Genomic DNA, 18,535 nt, shown 5'->3' with positions numbered 1-18,535 from the left:
TTCTATTGCTTTGAAAGAAAAACGTCCAGTCAGCATCTCCTCCAGGGTAGGAGGGGAATTTCTTCTGTAAAGTTCCAGTAGTAAATTATTTCAGGCCTCACACCGTGTGGTCTATGTTAGAACTGCACAACTTAATTCTTGTACCATTTATGGGTTGCAATCGCTGCACAATTCTGTCTTCTGTGGTGCTGGGGTTGGAACCTAGGGACTTCCCTGGGTGAGGCAAGTGCTCCACCACTGAGCTGCCCTGGCCCTGCTGTTGCACTTTCAAAACAGCGTTTGGTGATAAATGGGTGCAACGTTGTACCAATAAGACGTTATCTGTTAAAAAAAAAAAACGAGAGGCAGACCACACCTGGACTGTGGCCAGTTTTCCAATCGCGCTCTCGGGCAGCTGATCTGCACAGGCTATCAGAGAATCCTAAATACTGTTCTGGTCCTACCCAGAGAGATTCTGGGGACTTGGGGAATTTGAGTGCTAAAAGCTCCTGTGTGGGGCTGACGTGTGGGTGAGACGGCATCTCAGCTCCAGGTAGGTGCGCCTTACCTACGGCTGGGGGCTGGGACACTGTCACCTCCTTGCTCCTGTTTAGCAGGAGGACCGCTTCCAGCCCACGGGAAGTCTCAATTTCCCATGTGACATTCTGTAGGGCCTGGGGCTTCCACTGAGCAGATACTTGGTACCAGCTGGTCTTTTCATCTTCCCTTAATCTTTATTTGCACTTTGTCTCCATTACACTGTCTTCATTCTTTCTATAGAACACTTTTAAAAGTTAATCATATTTAAGCCAGAATGTTCCAAATATGATCATTTCAACATGTAAATCATATAAAAATAATTTAAATTATTAAAATGGGGGCATTATAATTACACAATAGTGGGATACATTGTGACATTTGTAGGTGCACCTATCACAACCCGCTAGTTTGTTTCCAGTCCCTCCCCTGCCCTCTCCTCCCACCCCCTGGTTCTCTCCCCCCCCTTCCCCCCCTTCTCTTCCCCCTGCCCCCCCACCTGGTTCTCCCCCACCCCCGCCCCCTGGTTCTCTTCCAGTCCCGCCCCTTGGTTCTCTAACCCCCCCACCCCTGGTTCTCTTCCCGCCCCCCCTCTTCCCGACCCCCAACCCCTGTTCTCTCCCCCCCACCCCTGTTTCTCTTCCAGTCCCGCCCCCTGCTTCTCTCCCCCCCCTCTTCCCCACTGCCCCCTGGTTCTCTTTCCCCCGTCCCCCGCCCCCTGGTTCTCTTTCCCCCGTTCCCCCCCCCCGCCCCCTGGTTCTCTCCCCCCCCTCTTCCCCACTGCCCCCTGGTTCTCTTTCCCCCGTCCCCCCCGCCCCCTGGTTCTTTTTCCCCCGTCCCCCCCCCCCGCCCCCTGGTTCTCTTTCCCCCATTTCCCCCCACCCCCGCCCCCTGGTTCTCTTCCAGTCCCGCCCCCTGGTCCTCTTCCAGTCCCCCCCTTCTCTTCTCCCCCCCTGCCCCCTGGTTCTCCCCCCCTTCTCCACCCCCACACCCCTGGTTCTCTTCCTCCCTGTAGAACGCTCCCTAATCTCCAGACGCGCTGGTTCATTGCCTGCTCTTCCTGACCTGGCAGCACCCGGTGGCCAGCGGGCTGCTTTGCTGCCCTTGTCCCAGTCCATCTCTCCCTGAGCTAGCTGATGCCTCCCCAGGCCCTCCCTGCAGCCAGCCTCTCTGGCAGGCGGCCGCTCCTGTGAGCCTCTCAGTCCCACGTTAAGTTCAACTCTTCTCCATCAAAACCCGCCGGTGTGTGCCCCCCTGCCCTCTGTGCTCAGCCGCCTGCACCTCCCCAGGCCCAGGTCACCTCTCTGTGAAAGTGGAGGGGACCCTGAGCCCTTTTCTCCTTGCGCCCAGCGTGGTGTTGAGTGGCATGTGAATTCCCTCACGGCTCCCTCTAGAGTAGGGCGCCCCGGAACCCTGAAACGGGGTTCCTCCGGCTCTGATCTTCAGAAGTCATTAACCCCATGCTGGGGGCTCAGTGATGGGCTCTGGTGCCACAGTGACACTGCCCCCAAATGTGTATTAGGTGTCCCTGGAGCCTGGATTAGTATAAAAGGCTGGAGGGAGCAGCTTTGGTCCTCCTGTTTCCGCCATGGTGAAGCATCAGAAGCCCTCGCCAGGTGATGGGATCTCCCAGCACCTCCCTCTTGGACTTTCTAGCCTCCAGAACTGAGAAGGTCCCATTCTTTATCAATTACTGAGCCTCGGGTATCATGGCCCAGCAACAGGAGGGGATCGGACCCCCAAAGCGGATTCAGGATGTCTTCCTGGTGTGCGTTTCAGGGGTGCTGTGACAAAAAGCCCCACTGCCCTCACTTTCAGAGCTCCCTTGGGCCCCAGACTCTGGAAACATCTGCAGGAGAACAAAGATGACTCAAGGGAGCAACGGGCTTGGATCATGTTACGGGGGGCTGGGGCGGCGTGTAAGTGACAGCCCAGGCTCCTGTGCTCTCTGCCGCCACCGTCCACAGTTGATGGTGTCCCCTGTGTGTCATGGGGCTTGGTTCCTCGTCAAACCAAGAGGCCTCATGAGAGCGGGAACCCAACCTCCTGGAAGCCCAGGAGTGCCGGGCCTGTGCCTCTGGTGGCTACTGAGGGTGCTGGTCTCCTCTGCAGACCCGGTGCCTTCTGCAGAAGCTACTTTCTCACCATTCTGGGGGCTGGATGCGCCAGATCAAGGTCTGGCGGGCTGGCCCCTCCTCGCCTTGCAGGAGAGCTGCCTTCTCTCTGTGCCTCCCGGGCCCCTTGTTACCAGGACACACGTCCCGTCGGCCTCATTTGTCCTCCACGGCTTCTCGCCTTCAGTGTGTTGGGGTTAGGGCTTCAGGGTGGACCCCTGGTGCACAGAGTTCAGTCCATGGTGCCTGCTTTAGACTTCTGATTTTTCTCCTGGTTAATTAGCATGTTTTCCGGCAGTTCGGTGGTTCCACAAGAATAGAATCACCATCTAACTCGGCAATTCTCCTAGGTGTATGTGCAAAAGGGCTGAAGATGGGTATTGAAACAAGAAAATGTGAGAGTGTACGTTGGCAGCATGAGTCACAATTCCCAGAAGGTAGGCACAACCAGAAGTCCCCTGTGGGTGAGTGGACAAATGAGATCCCTGTCCATGCCATGGGCTATTCCCGGCCACAGAGGGCAGGACACCGCAGCTTAGAAGGGCAGCCAGCGCTGCTCAGGGAAGGGAGTCACAGAAGGCCATTCCCTCAGGAGCCTGTTTATACGAAACTCACCAAATAAACCCGGAGAGGAGATGGGGGTCAGTATGTACCAGGAACTGGGGAGGGGTGATGGGTGGTTCTGGGTGTGAGGGATCGGAAGGAGTTTGGGAACAGACGGTGGTGATGGTCTCGTGACACTGTGGAAGTACCAGTTGTACACGTTTCCATCTTTCATGGTGCTGGGGACTGAACCCCAAGTCTCCTGCTGAGCTGTCCCTCCAACCTGAAAGTGGTCGGTCTTGTGCATTTTGCCACAATAAAGCAGACCCCGTCCCGGAGGTCTCCTTTGCCTCCTTTGACTGTTGGTGCAGGAGAACCCATGGCCCCGCAGTCCAGCTTCTTCTGTGTGTTACAGAGGATGCCCAGGGGCTCACGATGGAGCACGCCATGCTGCGAGACCTGGAGGAGTCCTTGGAGAAAGAGGCAGGTGGGTGAACTCCCTCTGATGCCACAAATTTGGTGTTTGAGGGCATACGAGGTAAATCGCCTTCCTGGCATTTTATGTTTTTCAGGAGAGGAGGAGGATGGGAAGCCCAGTGTTCTCGAGCATAAGCCTGCTTCAGCCTCGAAAAGTACATTTTGGCCTGAAGACAGTGACATTTTCTATGACGTCACCCAAAGAAACCAGAAGCTGATACCATTCTTGAGTCCACTTATGGGCCCTGAGGCCAGGCCGCGCACAGTGGTGCTGCACGGTGCTGCAGGCGTTGGGAAGACCACGCAGGCCAAGAGGACTTTGCTGGACTGGTCGGAGTTCAATCAGAGTCCTCTGCACTGCGCCTTCTACCTCAGCTGCAGGGAGCTCAACCGCATGATCCCATGCACCTTCGCAGAGCTGATCTGCAGGGACTGCCCCGAGATGCAGGACGTCGCCCTGGAGGTCCTGACCCGAGCAGAGAACGTCCTGTTCGTGGTGGATGGCTTCGAGGAGCTGAAGGTGCCGGCGGGGGTGCTGATCCATGACATCTGTAGTGACTGGAACCAGAAGAAGCCAGTGCCCGTCCTGCTGAGCAACTTGCTGAAGAGGAAGATGGTGGCCAAGGCCACCCTGCTGGTCACCTCGCGGCCTGAGGCCCTGCGGGAGCTTCTGCTCCTTGTGGAACAGCCGCTGCTGGTGGAGGTGGAGGGCTTCTCGGAGGCCGACAGGGAGCTGTTCTTCCTGAGACACCTTGAGGACACGGACCAGGCACTGCGAGCTCTGTACACCGTGAAGCACAGCCCAGCCCTGTTCCACCTGGGCACTGCGCCCGCCGTGTGCCAGCTGCTCTGCGCAAGTCTAAAGCTCCTGATGGACGGCGGAGAGGACCCTGGCTTGGCTTGCCAGACCACCACATCACTGTTCCTGAGGTTCCTCTGTGACCAGTTCACGCCAGCGCCCGGCGGCCATCCCCAGCACCACCTGCGACGCCCTCTGAAGGCCCTGTGTCTCCTGGCTGCCCAGGGCCTGTGGACCCGGGTGTCCCTGTTCGATACAGAAGACCTGGAGCCACTTGAGGTGGAAGAGGCCGACCTCCGTCCCTTCCTGGACAAGCATGTCCTCCAGAGGGACAGGGACCACGAGGACTGCTTCTCCTTCATCCACCTCAGCATGCAGCAGTTCCTGGCGGCCGCCTTCTACATCCTACAGTTCCCAGGGGACAGCGAGTGGCAGGGCTCCAGGTTGGACATCGGGGGTGTGCGGGAGCTGTTTTCCACGGAGGCCAGAGCAAGGAATCCCCAGCTGGCCCAGGCCGGCCGCTTCCTGTGGGGCCTCCTGAACGGGGCCAGGGCGAGGGAGCTGGAGGCCACTTTCGGCTGCCAAGCGTCCTTGGAAGCCGGGCAGGAGCTGCTGAAGCGCACGTCGGAGGAGGAGGAGCCCGTGCTGTGGGCAGTGGGCCTTCTGGAGGTCTTCCACTGCCTCTACGAGTCTCAGGACCCAGAGCTGGTGAGCAAAGCCACAGCCACTCTGAAGGACGCATCCCTGTACCTGACCACCAGCCAGGACCTCCTGAGCTGCTCCTTCTGCCTCCAGCAGTGCCAGGACCTGCAGAGGCTCTCGCTGCGGGTGGCCAAGGGGGTGCTCCCCGAGGAGGAGGTAGCGCTGGAGCTGGATGCTCTGGACGGAAGGTGAGTGCCCTGCCACGGTCCACTGGGCCTCCAGGGAAGGAGGCCAGAGCCTCCTGTTTAACCCTTGAGGGGGGAAGCATGACACTGTGGCTCTTCTCTGGAGATGAGCCATCATGGCCAAGGGGGCGACCTGCGTGGGTGGACTGCAGGAGGTGAGGGAGGATCACCATGCTCTGGCCTCACCATGGGGAGGGCTAGTTAATCCCACGTTCAGGAGAGGCCACCCCATCAGGACCAGGGAGGCCTTCTTCACCTGCTTGCCACTGTCTGGCCAGTGATGGCCTCGGCCAGCCACAACTGGGGCACCTCCGTGGGTTCATGTGAGGGCAGCAGAGCTCCGTCGGCTCCCAGCTACAGCTTGGTTCTCCTTTAGGGCTCACACGTATTTGTGGATCTGTGGGTCCAGCGTGGTGCGTCTAGAGGAGCCTGCCAGGTGCTCTCCTCAGACCCCGCCCACAGCCTTCCTCAGACCCCGCCCACAGCCTTCCACAGACCCCGCCCACAGCCTTCCACAGACCCCGCCCACAGCCTTCCACAGACCCCGCCCACAGCCTTCCACAGACCCCGCCCGCAGCCTTCCACAGACCCGCCCACAGCCTTCCCCAGACCCCGCCCACAGCCTTCCCCAGACCCCGCCCACAGCCTTCCACAGACCCCGCCCACAGCCTTCCACAGACCCCAGAGATCGCTGTGCTGCCTCCGGGGGCCCCTGCGCCTCACATAGGAGAGGACGTGCGTGAGGCCGTGCCATCCTGACTTCGGGTCTGCCTCTCATCCTTAACTGCCCTCTGGCTCCCTTGGTTCAGTTGCAAATGGTAGGATGACTCCTCCCTCATAGCTGAACGACCTGTTGTGTACACGGACCTCTGTGGCTTTCCCCGCCCACCACAGTGGGCACCAGGGCTCTCCTGAGCAGTGCTGTGGTATCCCCATGCCGTTCCCTATGGTCCTCCGGGTTCGGAGGACATCTGGCTTCAGAACACCACGCCTGGCTGGGCATAGGGTTCGAGTCTCCTGGGTCATAATGTCCTGCGGTCACACTTCGAAGTCACTGCCTGCTGGTGTGGGGCGTTGGCCTCTTGCGCCCACCCTGGTTCTGTCACCTTGCCACCTCCTCACTTCTAGGTTGGCACCTAAAATGGGTCTCTGGAATGGTTAGACACAGGGTTGGAATCAACGCGTGCTTCCCTGGGGTCCGAGGTGGTGCCCCTCCAGAATGCTCCCCTTGACCTGGAGTCGGCTCAGCTCCCACCCAAGCAGAGACGAAGGAGGGGGAAGCCGAGCCTGGTCTTGAGGGACCTGGAGCTCCCACCCCGAGTGCCGTGGGCAGGTCTCCCCTCCCTTGTTAGCACCTGCGTGGGCCGTGTGCACTGAGCCTGCAGCTGTCCACGTACCCCGCGGGCAGGAGCCGTTCCCTTGCACTGTTCTCTGGCTCTTCTGCTCGTCCCATCCGACAGGCCTGCTCTTGGCTCTGAGAGCCTTCACGTCTAGACCACTGTCTGATTTCCAAGTGTTCGGTCCCCCTCCAAACCCCGTGGGCTCTGATGCACTGTGGCTTCAGGGGCTCTCTCTCCTTGAAGTCAAAATCCTATTTTTGTGATTCCAAAGATACTGTGCATAGGCAGGGAAATTAAAGCAGGACAGGGATCACAGACACCATGTCCCTCCCTGTCCTGCCGTCCACGGCAGCACAGGAGGAGAGGATCCGCCTTTGAAAACCGAGCACTTGGAGATGAATCTAGTGGCAGGTTGTTTTCTCAAGTGTTTTGTGTGTTTTTATAGTTGTAGAGGGACAGAATGCCTTTGTTTTTGTCTTTAAGTGTGCTAAGGATCAAACCCAGTCCTCACGCATGCTTGGTAAGCACTGTACCACTGAGTACACTCTGCTCTGAGCAGCAGCCCGTTTTAGAGTTTTAGTCGAACGAATTCCATCGTGAATTAGCTTGAGAAATGGCCAAATCGCCCTCTGTGGATGTCAATCAGGTGTTCAAGTGTCCCATATTGGACAAGGGGGTCGCCATCAGTCCTTCACCAGCAGGACCCTGGCTTCCCCTCCTATAGTGAATGGTGACGTGGGACCTGCAAGCTCTCCTCCCGTGGTGCCTCTAGTGTGGGTCTTCTCATGGGGTGCTCAACGACTAATAAATCACGTGTCAAAGGGGAGCACCCAGAGTGACCCTGAACACCTTGACTGTGAAGGACAGATGTCCATTTTTCTCCTTTGTGACATTGGGTCGGTGACTTTTTCCTTCTCTCCGGTAGGTCCCAGAGTTATCAGAACCTATATCTTTCCTGGAGCGAGCTCTGCTCTGTGTTCAGCTCCAACAAAAGCCTGGTCTTCCTGGACATCAGCCACAGCTTCCTGAGCAGCTGGTTTGTGAGGACGCTCTGTGACCAGCTGGCCTCTGCAAACTGCTGTCTCCAGAAAGTGGTGTAAGTCCTTTGTCCCAGGCTAACATCCCAAGGGGCACAGCCAAGCTTCTTACTGTTGGATGTTGGAGGAATATTCAAATTCCTGTCCCAGACTCCAACCAGGCGCCGAGATGCTCCTGTCCTTGGAGAGTACAGTGGGAGGATCCCATAAAGCAAGGTTAATGCCATGTGCAATGTCACCTGGCCATTCCTCCAAAGGGCAGGAGGAAGAGAGCGTGCAGACCCCTCGCGCTGTTTGTCTACCGTGAGCCCCGGTGGCCACACATACAGCACATCTCAGCCTCTGCCGACTCCCAGGGCTGGGCTTCTTTGTTGGAAGGAGGGGCTGCCTGTTGCGCTGTAGGACACTGAGCAGCATCCCTGACCTCCACCTGCTACATTCCAGCAGCACCCTCTCCCCAGACGGTGACAACCAAAACTGTCCCCAGATGTCACCCAGTGTCCCGGGATGCTGAATCTCACCAGGCTGGTACCCACCGATGGGGAGGGGGGCGGGGAGCGCAGGCCCGAGAGCTGAGTGCATTTATGCAGGTGGGGAATAGTACCTGCATAAGTACTGCCATTCAGAGTGACACGTGCCCTCCAGAGCATCCCTGGGCCAAGTCGCGGCCGAGGGACTGAAGTCTTGCAGGTCTACACCTGGTAGGTGGTGTGGGGCAGGGGACCGCACAGCCTGCTCACCAGGTGGCCAGTCGGAAGCTCTCGGCTTAGCTAGGACATCCTCAAGTGGCATCCTGTTTTTCTTTCTTGATGGAGGAAATAGGAGCCCTTGCCCACTAAGGACTGCACTGGCCACACGGTCCCGATTCTAGACGCAAGAGGATTCCAGAGTCGAATCCTGCAGTGACCTTCTGTGTCTGACCCTCCTGCAACAGCCTAAGGTGGCTAAAGGGACTAGAACTCAGCATCTGAGATGCTGGTCAAGGGGCAGAGTCTGTTGTGCGAGATGGCTGCAAGCCAGACACCTCCTGCCGGCAATGTGAATTTAGTTCAGACTGTATCATGCCCTCAAAATCTGCTGAGAGGGTATCTCGTAAGTCTTCTCACCCCCAGACACAGAAAATGGTCAGTGTGAGATGATTGGTATGTTAATTAGCTTGATGGGGCAATTACTTTACATAATGTTCCTATATCAAAACATGGTTGTGCACCTTAAACATTATATAATTTTTGTCAATGATGCCCCAAAGATGGGATTGGGGATTGAACCCAGGGCCTTGCACATGCCAGGCAAGTGCCCTACCACTGGTCACATCCCAGCCCTTCTTATTTGGAGACAGTCTCACTAAGTTGCCAAGGCTAGCCTCAAACTTGCCATCTTCCTGCCTCAGCCTTCCGAGTCGCTGGGACTAGGGAATATTTTTTTAATGTGAAAGAAAGGTTCCAAAATGTCGCCATCCTGCAACTCTGTTTCTGTTCATGTGCAGAAGGATAGAACTCAAAGCCTCATCTTTGTTTTCTGTTCTTTAGCCTCAAAAACATTTCCCCGGCTGGTGCTTATCAGAACCTCTGCCTGGCTTTCGGAGGACACAAGACGCTGACACATCTGACCCTTGAAGGCGGTGAGCTGGACGATGTGCTTTCCTCGTTGCGTCAGGTTTTGAGTCACTGGAGATGCAAGCTGCAATGTCTCAGGTATCTCTCTCTGTCACCAAGACCCCTCCTGGCACAGAGCTATCGCAACCTGGCCTGCAAATCTGCATAAATTGGAAGAAAACCTTCCTTATTTTAACTGGAAATGGCAGCACCCGGGGTGCATTGGCCAGAATAGCACATGGGCTGGAGTTCCGTCTCCTCCTGCCTTGAGCACTGAGTAACCTGAACCACCACACAGGGAAGCCCCCAGTCCTAAGGGCTACCCAGAATCTGGAGAGCATCCTATCAGGCCACTGGGGGTTCGCGTTCCTCCTGGGTCACGAGGCCAAAGGCCTCCCCTGTCCAGGCAAGGACCCCAGGAGCCCAGGCTGCCCTCTCCTGCAGCACTCTGGAGATCTGCCTTGGGAAGTTCTCTGCAGGGTTGTGCTGGTGTTGGCCACCCCCACCTGGAGTGGCAGCAGGGACAGTCTACAGTGGGCATTAGCCTCTGCTGAGGGAGGGGTTGCTGGGCTCTTCAACAAAGCAAAATGGGGCAGCCAGCCTGTCACCAGGGCAGAGGGCAGGGGCAACCAGGTCCCAGCACATGCGCTTGATGGCCATCGCATTGGCCATTGCAAAGGACCCTCCTTGCCCCCTCCTGGGAGGGTCAACAAGGACAGAGTCGTGTGACTAGAGACCTGGACCACTGGCTGATTTTTGGCCAGGAAGTTGATACCCAAATTGGAGGCCCATAGGAGGCCACGCGAGCCCAGCCTCCTGTCCCTCCGGAGGCACCTGACCTTGCGCCTGGCTCCCCCGCTCGGTGGGCTCCTCTGCTGTGACTTGGGCTCTGAGAGAAGGTCTTCCGTTGTTCCTCTTGAGGTTTCCAGTCACTTCAGCCACGTGGCAGGCACCCCCCTTGGGCCCCAGTTGGGGTACCGACCTGTGACCCTCAGCGTGAGGGCTCTCTTGGCTCCGATTCGCAGGTGCGTTCCCACACCTACTCCACAGAAGAGCCTGGCCCAGGCCTGATGCCAAGGGCTCCTCCTGCCCACAGTCGGGAGCAGAGCAAGGCTCCGTGCTCCGTGATGTCCACCCGGGGTTTCTGAATGTCGTTCTAGACCTGTGGTCCAGCCAGAGGCTACTGTGTCTCCTGGGAACTGCTGAAGTGTGGATTCCTGGGTCCTGTCCCAGGTGGTCTGAGTCGCATCCTGTGGACGTGGCACAGGAATTAACACCTCCCCTGGGGGACGCTGGACTCTGCGTCAGAGCCGGGCGGGGTGATGCAGACCTGCATTTCTTGCTGGCTCCCAGAAGGTTTGGCCTGCTGGCCCTGGGGAACCGTGACAGCCAGGGCGCTGGACCGCACAGGCCCTGGGGCACTGGCACAGCCAAGTGCCAGACGGGAGGCCATCCCACCGAGCTTGGATTCTCAGGAATGACGGGCTCCGTCTCCCCCACAGGCTGGGGCCCTGCTCTGCCCCTTTACCGGAGTGGGGGGACCTGTTCCTGACCCTCCAGTTCAATCACTCCCTGACGTGCCTGGACCTCTCTGACAGCGAGCTCCTGGACGAGGGGGCCAAGCTGCTGTGCGCGGGGCTGAGACACCCCACGTGCCCCGTGCAGAGGCTGTCGTAAGTCTCCCCGCCTCCTGGGTGTCCTGTGGGGTCTGGGGACGCAGGGGAAGAACGGTGGCCCTGGACATGCAGGCAGCCCTGTGGAACCACCCAGTGACCCCACGCCTGCTCCCGTCTCTGGTCCAGGTGAACAGTTCCAGCATCTCACTGCTGTCCTTTCCGTCCCCACGGGGTCACCAGCAGGGTGGGAAGAGGACGAGGAACTGAGACGGGCTTTAGGACCCCCTGTTTGGAGGCGGCTGGGAGGACTGGGTGTGGGGTGCTCCGCTCACTGGCCTTTCCTGTGACTCCTGCAGGTTGGAGAACTGTCAACTCACGGAAGCCTGTTGCAAGGAAGTGTCTGTCACTCTGGTCGTCAGCCAGAGGCTGACACACCTGTGCCTGGCCAAGAACGACCTCGGGGACGACGGGGTGAAGACCCTGTGTGAGGGCTTGCGCTACCCCGAGTGCCAGCTGCAAGCGCTGGTGTAAGTCCTGGGGCTGCCGCGTGCGTGAGGCCCGCGGGGCGCTGTGCGTGAGGCCCGAGGGTCTGCTGGCAGCAGACAGCTCCTCGGAACTCCCAAGTATGACACTAGCAGTTGTAACTGGCGAGACCAGGGAGATGGTGACAAAGAAAACTGGTGCCAGCCAGGGACATAGGTCAGGGTGGAACGCACCCTTAGCCTGCATGAGGCCCTGGGTGTGGTCCCAGCACAGAAAGAAGTGTCGCTGGGGCCCTGCGGGGTGTGGCGGGTGCCCAGGTCCGGTTTTTAGAACCGAGTCACAGAGGCCACATGCAACTGGGCACAGTGGAAGTCATCTGACACCAAGGACAAAGCCTTAGAGAGGAAAGGGGCTGCCAGGTCCGGGCACACGCCTGTCGTCCCAGCAACCCTGGGCAGAGACACAGGATTGCAAGCCCCAAGCCAGCCTGGGCAACTTGGGGGACCCCCGCAGCCTAGCAAGACCCTGCCTCAAAATAACAGTTCATTAAAACGCTGGAGAGGTCGCTCGGTGGCAAAGCACCCTGGGCTCCGTCCCAGCACCAACAGTTGGGGCTGTGGTCCCTGGTCCTATTCAGAGACTGTCGAGCACTGCCGGCTCTGCTGTCCGGGAAGTCACCTCCGGCAGAGAAACTGCTCGCTCAGCTCTAGGGACGTGACTTGGGAGGAGCACAGGCTTACACACGCAGGGCCTGTTGGGCACCCACCCCACAGTCACACACTCACACACTCCACACTCAGTCACACTCGGTCACCCTCTCGTACCCACACAGTGTCGTCTCACACACACACACAGTCTCGCACACCCACCCTGTGTCGGCTTCTCCTGGAGTTCCACCTAGGACACGCTCTAGGTGGAATCTGAAATCTACTCGCTATCGAAGCCCTTAGTCTGCGGGACAGAGGTGACGTGCCAGGACCCTGTCCGCACAGTAAGCCTCCGAACACTAAAACGAGCGCCATGGCGAGAAGCCGCCTCCCCGCCGCCCTGCCTGTAGGCTAGTCTGGTGGTGGTCGAGGTCAGCGCCATCCAGATGACGCCGTGGCTGCCCTCCCTCTCCTCGTCCCAGCTGGCCGAGGGTGAGGGTCCTGGCTCAGGTGGCCCCCAAGGACTGACGGTCCATTCTCCTTGCTGCCTCCAGGCTGTGGTGCTGCAGCATAACCAGCGAGGGCTGTGGCCACCTCTCCACGGTCCTCCGCCAAGGGTCCAGCCTGACGCAGCTGGACCTGGGGCTGAACCACGTTGGGGTCTCCGGCCTGAAGGCGCTCTGTGAGGCTCTGAAGGCACCGCGGTGCGGCCTGCAGCGTCTGTGGTGAGTTCCACCTTACTTACTGCACCCTCCCGGCCAGGGAGGGAGGTGTCACCGGAGCGGGCGGCTCCGTGGGGATCCAGAGGTATCTTAAAAGTCACCAGGACGTTCAGGGGAACGGGCTCTAGTCTGCCAAAGGTCATCAGGAGGAACTTAGAAGCCGTGATGCTAGACATTGAGAAGCAGCCCTTGCTGCCCAGTCCCAGTGTCCAGAGAGGTGGGAACCAGCGGCACCTGGGAACACACCCCAGAGGCCAGTGAGTGGGTGCCCCTGGGGGCCACCTTACAGGTCCTGCCAGGGCTGGGTCCCTTCGGCCAGATACACGGGGGTCTCTGCAGGCGCCGTCCACACGTGAACGGGGCCTGTCCTGCCGCTCCTCTTGCCCTGTGTAGCGTCCTCCTGGTTCATCCAGTGGCCACAAATGCCAGGGCCACTGCCTCCTGTGCCACCACCTGCTGTTCCCCTCTCCATCCTCCTCTGCTGGGGACACCTGCTTGGTTTCCTACCTTGGCCATCGTCAGTGTAAGGGAAACAGACGAGATGCAGAGGCAGACTGGCCAAGCGGCCAGCTTGATTTCCACCAGGTCACTGGCATCTGGGGTGCCTTTGTTCACTGTGTCATTGGGCAGTGCAGAGCTGGCAGCGGGACGCAGCTGACCCCCCGGTTGGTACTAAGTTGCAGTGTGCAAGGTCAGGGGCTTGGTGTGACTGTTAGTGGACAGGTGCAGGCGCAGCGCAGCTTGGGGAACCCTGGCTGTCTGACGAGCCCCTTTATTCCCCGAGCCGAGTGTCAGATCAAGGTCGAGGCTGGGAAGACTGGCACACTGCCTCAGCAGGGCGCTGCCCAGCAGCCAGGCATCGTGTCTGCGCAGACGCTCGCGCCACCAAGCAGGCCAGCCATGGAGCGCTCAGACCCCATCCCAAACAGAGCCCTCAGTCGGCACAGCTGCGGTGACGGGCATCTAAAAAGCCAGACTCACACCAGCAGGAGCAGGTTGGCCACTGAGGGAATGAGATGCAGTCTTAAACCAGGACTTTTGGACACTCGGAGCCCACGGGATCTCTGGACAGATGATTTCAGTCAGAACAGAATCCTCCAGTTTCTCTTTCCTCCTCTTCCAAGTCCCATCCACCCTGGAACCCCATTGCCCTCTTCCTGGTGTCTGGCTTCTGGCCACACACCTCCCCAAACTGGTGACACCTGGGTGGTTACGTGCCCTCAAACAGGTCAGATGTCTTTGCTTTCCACTCAAGCAAAAAGAATACCTAAGGTGTAGCTCCTACTCCCTCTCAGGGCCCAAGGGGGCACCCGTCTCAACCCAAGCAAGACCCGAGGATGATGGCAGCCTGGGCTCTGCCGAGCTGCCCTGTACCTAATCCTCCCTGCCATCTTGTGTGGTGCCTTGACCTTTGGTTTTGAGATAATCATCTGCAACCTCAGGGCCCTTGCACAAGCGCTTCTCTGCCCCGGAGCTCCTCCTCCAGGTCTCCACTCACTCAGGTCGCCTTCAACCTGAGCTGGCGCCCCAGCCACTCGGCCGTCTTCACAGCCCCCCTGTGTACTATGGGGCACGCTCTTCTGTCCCTTGTTAGGGGACAGGCCCTGATGCTTGATGCCCCAGGTCGGATCCCCAAGGCCCCCTGGAGGCCTAAGGAGCACCGTCCAGGGTCTCGCTTGCTCCTGTGTCCCCGCAGGCTGTGGGGCTGCTCCCTCACTCCCTTCAGCTGCCAGGACCTCTCCTACGCCCTCAGCTGCAACCGCAGCCTCGTCACCCTGGACCTGGGCCAGAACTCCCTGGGCTTCCATGGAGTCAAGATGCTGTGTGACGCCTTGAGACTTCAGAACTGCCCCCTGCAGACCCTCAGGTACGGGCCCCGGCCCTGTCCCCCAGGCGGGCTTTGAGGTGAGACAGAAGCCTTAGGATTCCCTCATAGGAGCCCTTGCCAATATGCAGCTACCTGCCTGGGCAACTGGTCACCAGAGAGCCCTCCTGTTGACCCGTCCACTGTATGGGCAGTCGGAGAGGAGACCAGCACTTGTGGGAGGCCAAGAAGCCAGGATTATGTGAGGGCGGGCTGCCGAGGCCGGCCATCACCTCCTTGGGTCAGCCCTGGACAGAAGCTGTCCAGAGCGAGGCTGCCTCCAAGGTGCCCTTGGGGTCAGCAGCAGCCAGCTTGCCCGCTGGGGGGAGCTGCCTTTGGCTCTGCGGTCTGCTTGTTGCAGGCCCCTTCGTAGGCGCTCTGGAAACGGCCGTGAAACGGGGAGGAAGCAGACTGCACGCTTTCCTCACGGGAAGCTCCACCCGGAGTCCCTGTCAGGGGTCAGGACCCGGGGGCCATAAGCCCTGCCTCCCTACCAAGCACTCTCATGAGTCACCCCCCACGGTCCCCGACGTCGGTGAGGTCCCCAAAAGGCAGCGTGGGCTGTTGCTTTGGACAGTCGGACGCGCCCTGCTGGGTCTTGGAGTTCCAGGACAGTGACCGGGTGAGGGCTTCTTCCTGGCTCCAATCCTAGAGCCGCGTGAGCACCAGGCCCTGCCCTTCCAGAGCGTGGATTTGGGCCCTGAGATTCTATCGGCCACCCAACCTTCCAGTGACTCCCAGGCGGACTAGTGACACCTTCTGTGCTGGACACCAAAGATCCTGATGGCCACCCTGGTCTTCGGGTGTGGGTCTTGGACCTGCTTCTCGCTCGCCCCACGGGTGGGCAAGCCCTGGGTTTGGCTGTTGGCTTTGTCCTCTAGGCGGACTGTGACTGAGCTCCCGCAATCTCCCTTGACCTGGAGGGTCGCCTCAGTCCGCCCCGGTGCTAGCTGGGCCTGCGGTAGCCAAAGTGCTTCAGGCTGCTGATGAGACACTGACCTAGGCAGCCTGGGGCCCTGCGGCCAGTCGTGAGCCCCAGCCCGAATCAACGATGTGCTGGCAAGTGGGGCCTCACTGCCAACAAGCAACCTGGCAGCGGACGCCCTCAGGGACCCCTGACCCCTGTCCCCACGTCTACCTTCATATGGTTGAGTGGGATTACCTCAGGGTGAATCCTAGAAATGAGACAGAACCAGTGCGGTGGCCGAGGGGCTGGCCCAGACAAGAGGCGGTCACCTCGGTTGGTCCAAGGTGTATGTCCCTAGGGACAGGTGCTCCTGGGTCCACCAGGGGTCACTGAGGTGGCATCAGTTGTCACATGTGCCTGCCGTGCCAGCACCATCCAGGCACACACTGCTGCTGCCCACCCTGTGCCACTGCCTAATGACCTCTCCTGTGCAGCACAGACCCTTGGAGAGGGCGGCCAGGGCCTGTGGACCCCTCAAGCACAAGGCCCTCGGGCACTTGGGAATCAAGTGACCAGCGTTTTCTCCTGCTTCGTGCCCCAGGTTGAAAATAGACGAATCCGACACAGACATCCAGAATCTCCTGAGAGAGATCAAGGAAAGCAACCCGCGGCTGGCCATCGATGGCAGCCGCCGCGACCCCCAGAGACACAGACCCTCTGCTGATGACTTCCTTTTCTGAACCTCCCTGCGCCCCAGAGTCCCCCTCCCAGCGTCACGGCCTTCAGGCTGTCGGGTGCCTCCCGGGTGATTGGCAGCGGCTGGGCTGGGCGGCCCTGCGGTGTACACGAGCATGCGCCGTCGCTCACCCCGAGCTGCGGAGCGTTGGTTGGTGTCACGGTGTACGGTGTGGAGGAATAAAGGTGAAAGCATTCATGGCAGCTTTGTGTTGGTGGCTCTCGAGAGCAGGGAAGAGCTGCTCTGTCTGGGGAGAGCCGGGACCAGGCGAGGAGGCAGTGTCCTGTGCACGGGCTCCTGCGGCCCTGCTCCACTCTGCTCGGATCCGCTGTCGGCTGGGGCTCAGGACTGGCCGCGGGGCCCTGAGCTGGCTAGGTCAGCTTCCGACCCCACAGTATTACAGGCACAGATTCCTCTGCACAATGCTGGGAAGTCCAGTCCACACAAGAGATGTCTGGGGGCTGGGAATGTAGTCGGTGGTTAAGTGAGCGCTTCCGTGTGCAAGGCTCCCCCGAAAGTCACCCAGTGAAAACAGAACTAGAGTCCACCCTTGATAAATGGCCAGTGGGTAAACAAATGCTGTGGCACGAACGTCACGTGACCTTGGAAGGACCTGAGGTGGTACTCAGCAGGGGGAGCCCCACACAGTGACCTAGCGGGTATGAGCTACACGTCGTTGGCGGCCACGTTAGCTGCTCTACAAGAACCAGGGAACTTGCCCTCCTGCCTTTGGGGACCAGCCTCTGATAGCCACGTGCCGTGCTCTGCCGCCGTGGGCCCAGCACCTGGGGCCCAAACACGGGGCCTGTGTGGGGTTCCTCTCTTTCTGGCTTATGTCACTCAGCAGTGTCCTCTAGGTTCAGCCGTGCCTCTGCAAATGACGGCTTTCCTGGGATTTTTGTTTGGGGCTGGAGGTCCAGTGTGGGGCCTCACGCACCCGAGGCAAGAGCCACCGCTGACCCACGTCCCGGCCCCTCCTGGTTTTCTGAAAGCCAGACAGCACAGCACTGAGCCGTGACAGTGCCCCCACTGTCCCCGCTGCTGCTCTCTCGTTGGTGGCTGCCCTGCGGCTCCTCCTGTCTGGACGCCCCCTACCTCCAGGTCCATGCCTGCCTGGCGCTAGTCCCTCAGGCTTCCTGCAAAGTGATGCTTCCTCCTAAAACTGCTGCCCCCACGGACTTGCCCAGCGGAAGCCGTGGACGTCAAAACCACCTGTGTGCCCCTGACACAGCCCCCACAGCCTCGCAGTCCCCTCCTCCTCCCACGGCTGCAGGAGCGGGGCACTGTCATGGAAGACTCAGGCCACCTACCACTCGCCTGGGAAAGCACCGATTCAGGACGTGGGGCTCCTGAGGGGCTGTCATTTCCACACACTGCGCACCGGGCCGTCCGTACACCCTGTCCATCAGCGACCCCTGATGCTCACCTCCTCAGCCTCCCTCGAGTGCACATCATCCCCTGGACGCCCCACCATTCAAGACCGAGGCTCCCCGGACCCGCCTGACTCGGCCCACAAGCACTCTCCTGTCCTCAGGCTGCGGGTGCCCTTCTCCGCCTGAACCTGGGCTGTCACGGAACTGCCGGGGACGCTCCCTATCTGTGAATGGAAGGTGGAATTGCAAGCTTCTACTTTCCCGTGGTGCACGTGGCTGACCTCACAGGTGAGAGAGAGGGCACCCGGGACATAAGGGACTCATGGGTCCATGAGGGCCGAGGTGTCCAGAAACCAGGGAAGGAAGAGCTGCCTGTGTCCAGGCCCCAGGGAGGAGGCCACTGTGGAGGACAGGCTGGGTGGCCAGAGGGCCGAGTCATCCACATCCTGGTCACCTGCCTGGGTGACTCTGGTTAGGACTCCTCTCCCCCGGCATCTGGTCCAGGCTTGAGTTTGGGTATAAAACGCGGAGATGCCATGTGAACTCCAGTCCCTCTCTGGCAGCGCCTGAGGCCAAACCCGACCAGGAGCGTAGCTCACCTCGGGGCAGTTACCCCCCGGGCCGGGTCCCCTGGCTCGAGGTTCCTTCTGGCGGGAGCTGGAGCTCCGTGCATTCAGGGGTCGTGTCCATGGAGGCTGGGGTGGATGTGGGCTGATGTGATAATCCATGCGGATTAGCGGGTGGACACTGGGGCAGGTGGGGTGTGGCGGGGAGGTGGGTCACCGGGGCGAGTCCTGGGGTGTGTGCTTGGTCCCTGGTGAATGGGGCATCTCCTGTTGCCCTGCCCTGAGTGGCTTTCCCCCTCTACACCCTCTGCCG

The 18,535-nt window shown here is 59.7% G+C and overlaps 1 protein-coding gene across 1 annotated transcript; it reads left to right on the top strand.

Moving 5' to 3' along the window:
• Positions 1 to 3,608: 3,608 nt before the first annotated feature.
• Positions 3,609 to 16,287, top strand: Nlrp2 (NLR family pyrin domain containing 2). Its single transcript, XM_076842123.2, has 9 exons — positions 3,609 to 3,660; positions 3,746 to 5,339; positions 7,602 to 7,772; positions 9,243 to 9,407; positions 10,811 to 10,981; positions 11,281 to 11,451; positions 12,609 to 12,779; positions 14,473 to 14,643; positions 16,149 to 16,287. The coding sequence occupies exons 1-9, from the start codon at positions 3,609 to 3,611 to the stop codon at positions 16,285 to 16,287; spliced, it is 2,805 nt and encodes a 934-aa protein (XP_076698238.2).
• The last annotated feature ends 2,248 nt before the right edge of the window (positions 16,288 to 18,535 follow it).

This window comes from Callospermophilus lateralis, chromosome 18, assembly GCF_048772815.1.
Source record: "Callospermophilus lateralis isolate mCalLat2 chromosome 18, mCalLat2.hap1, whole genome shotgun sequence".
In the NCBI taxonomy this organism is placed as follows: domain Eukaryota; kingdom Metazoa; phylum Chordata; class Mammalia; order Rodentia; family Sciuridae; genus Callospermophilus; species Callospermophilus lateralis.
Note: the sequence above shows the minus strand (reverse complement) of the source record. Positions and strands in the feature narration are given on the sequence as shown.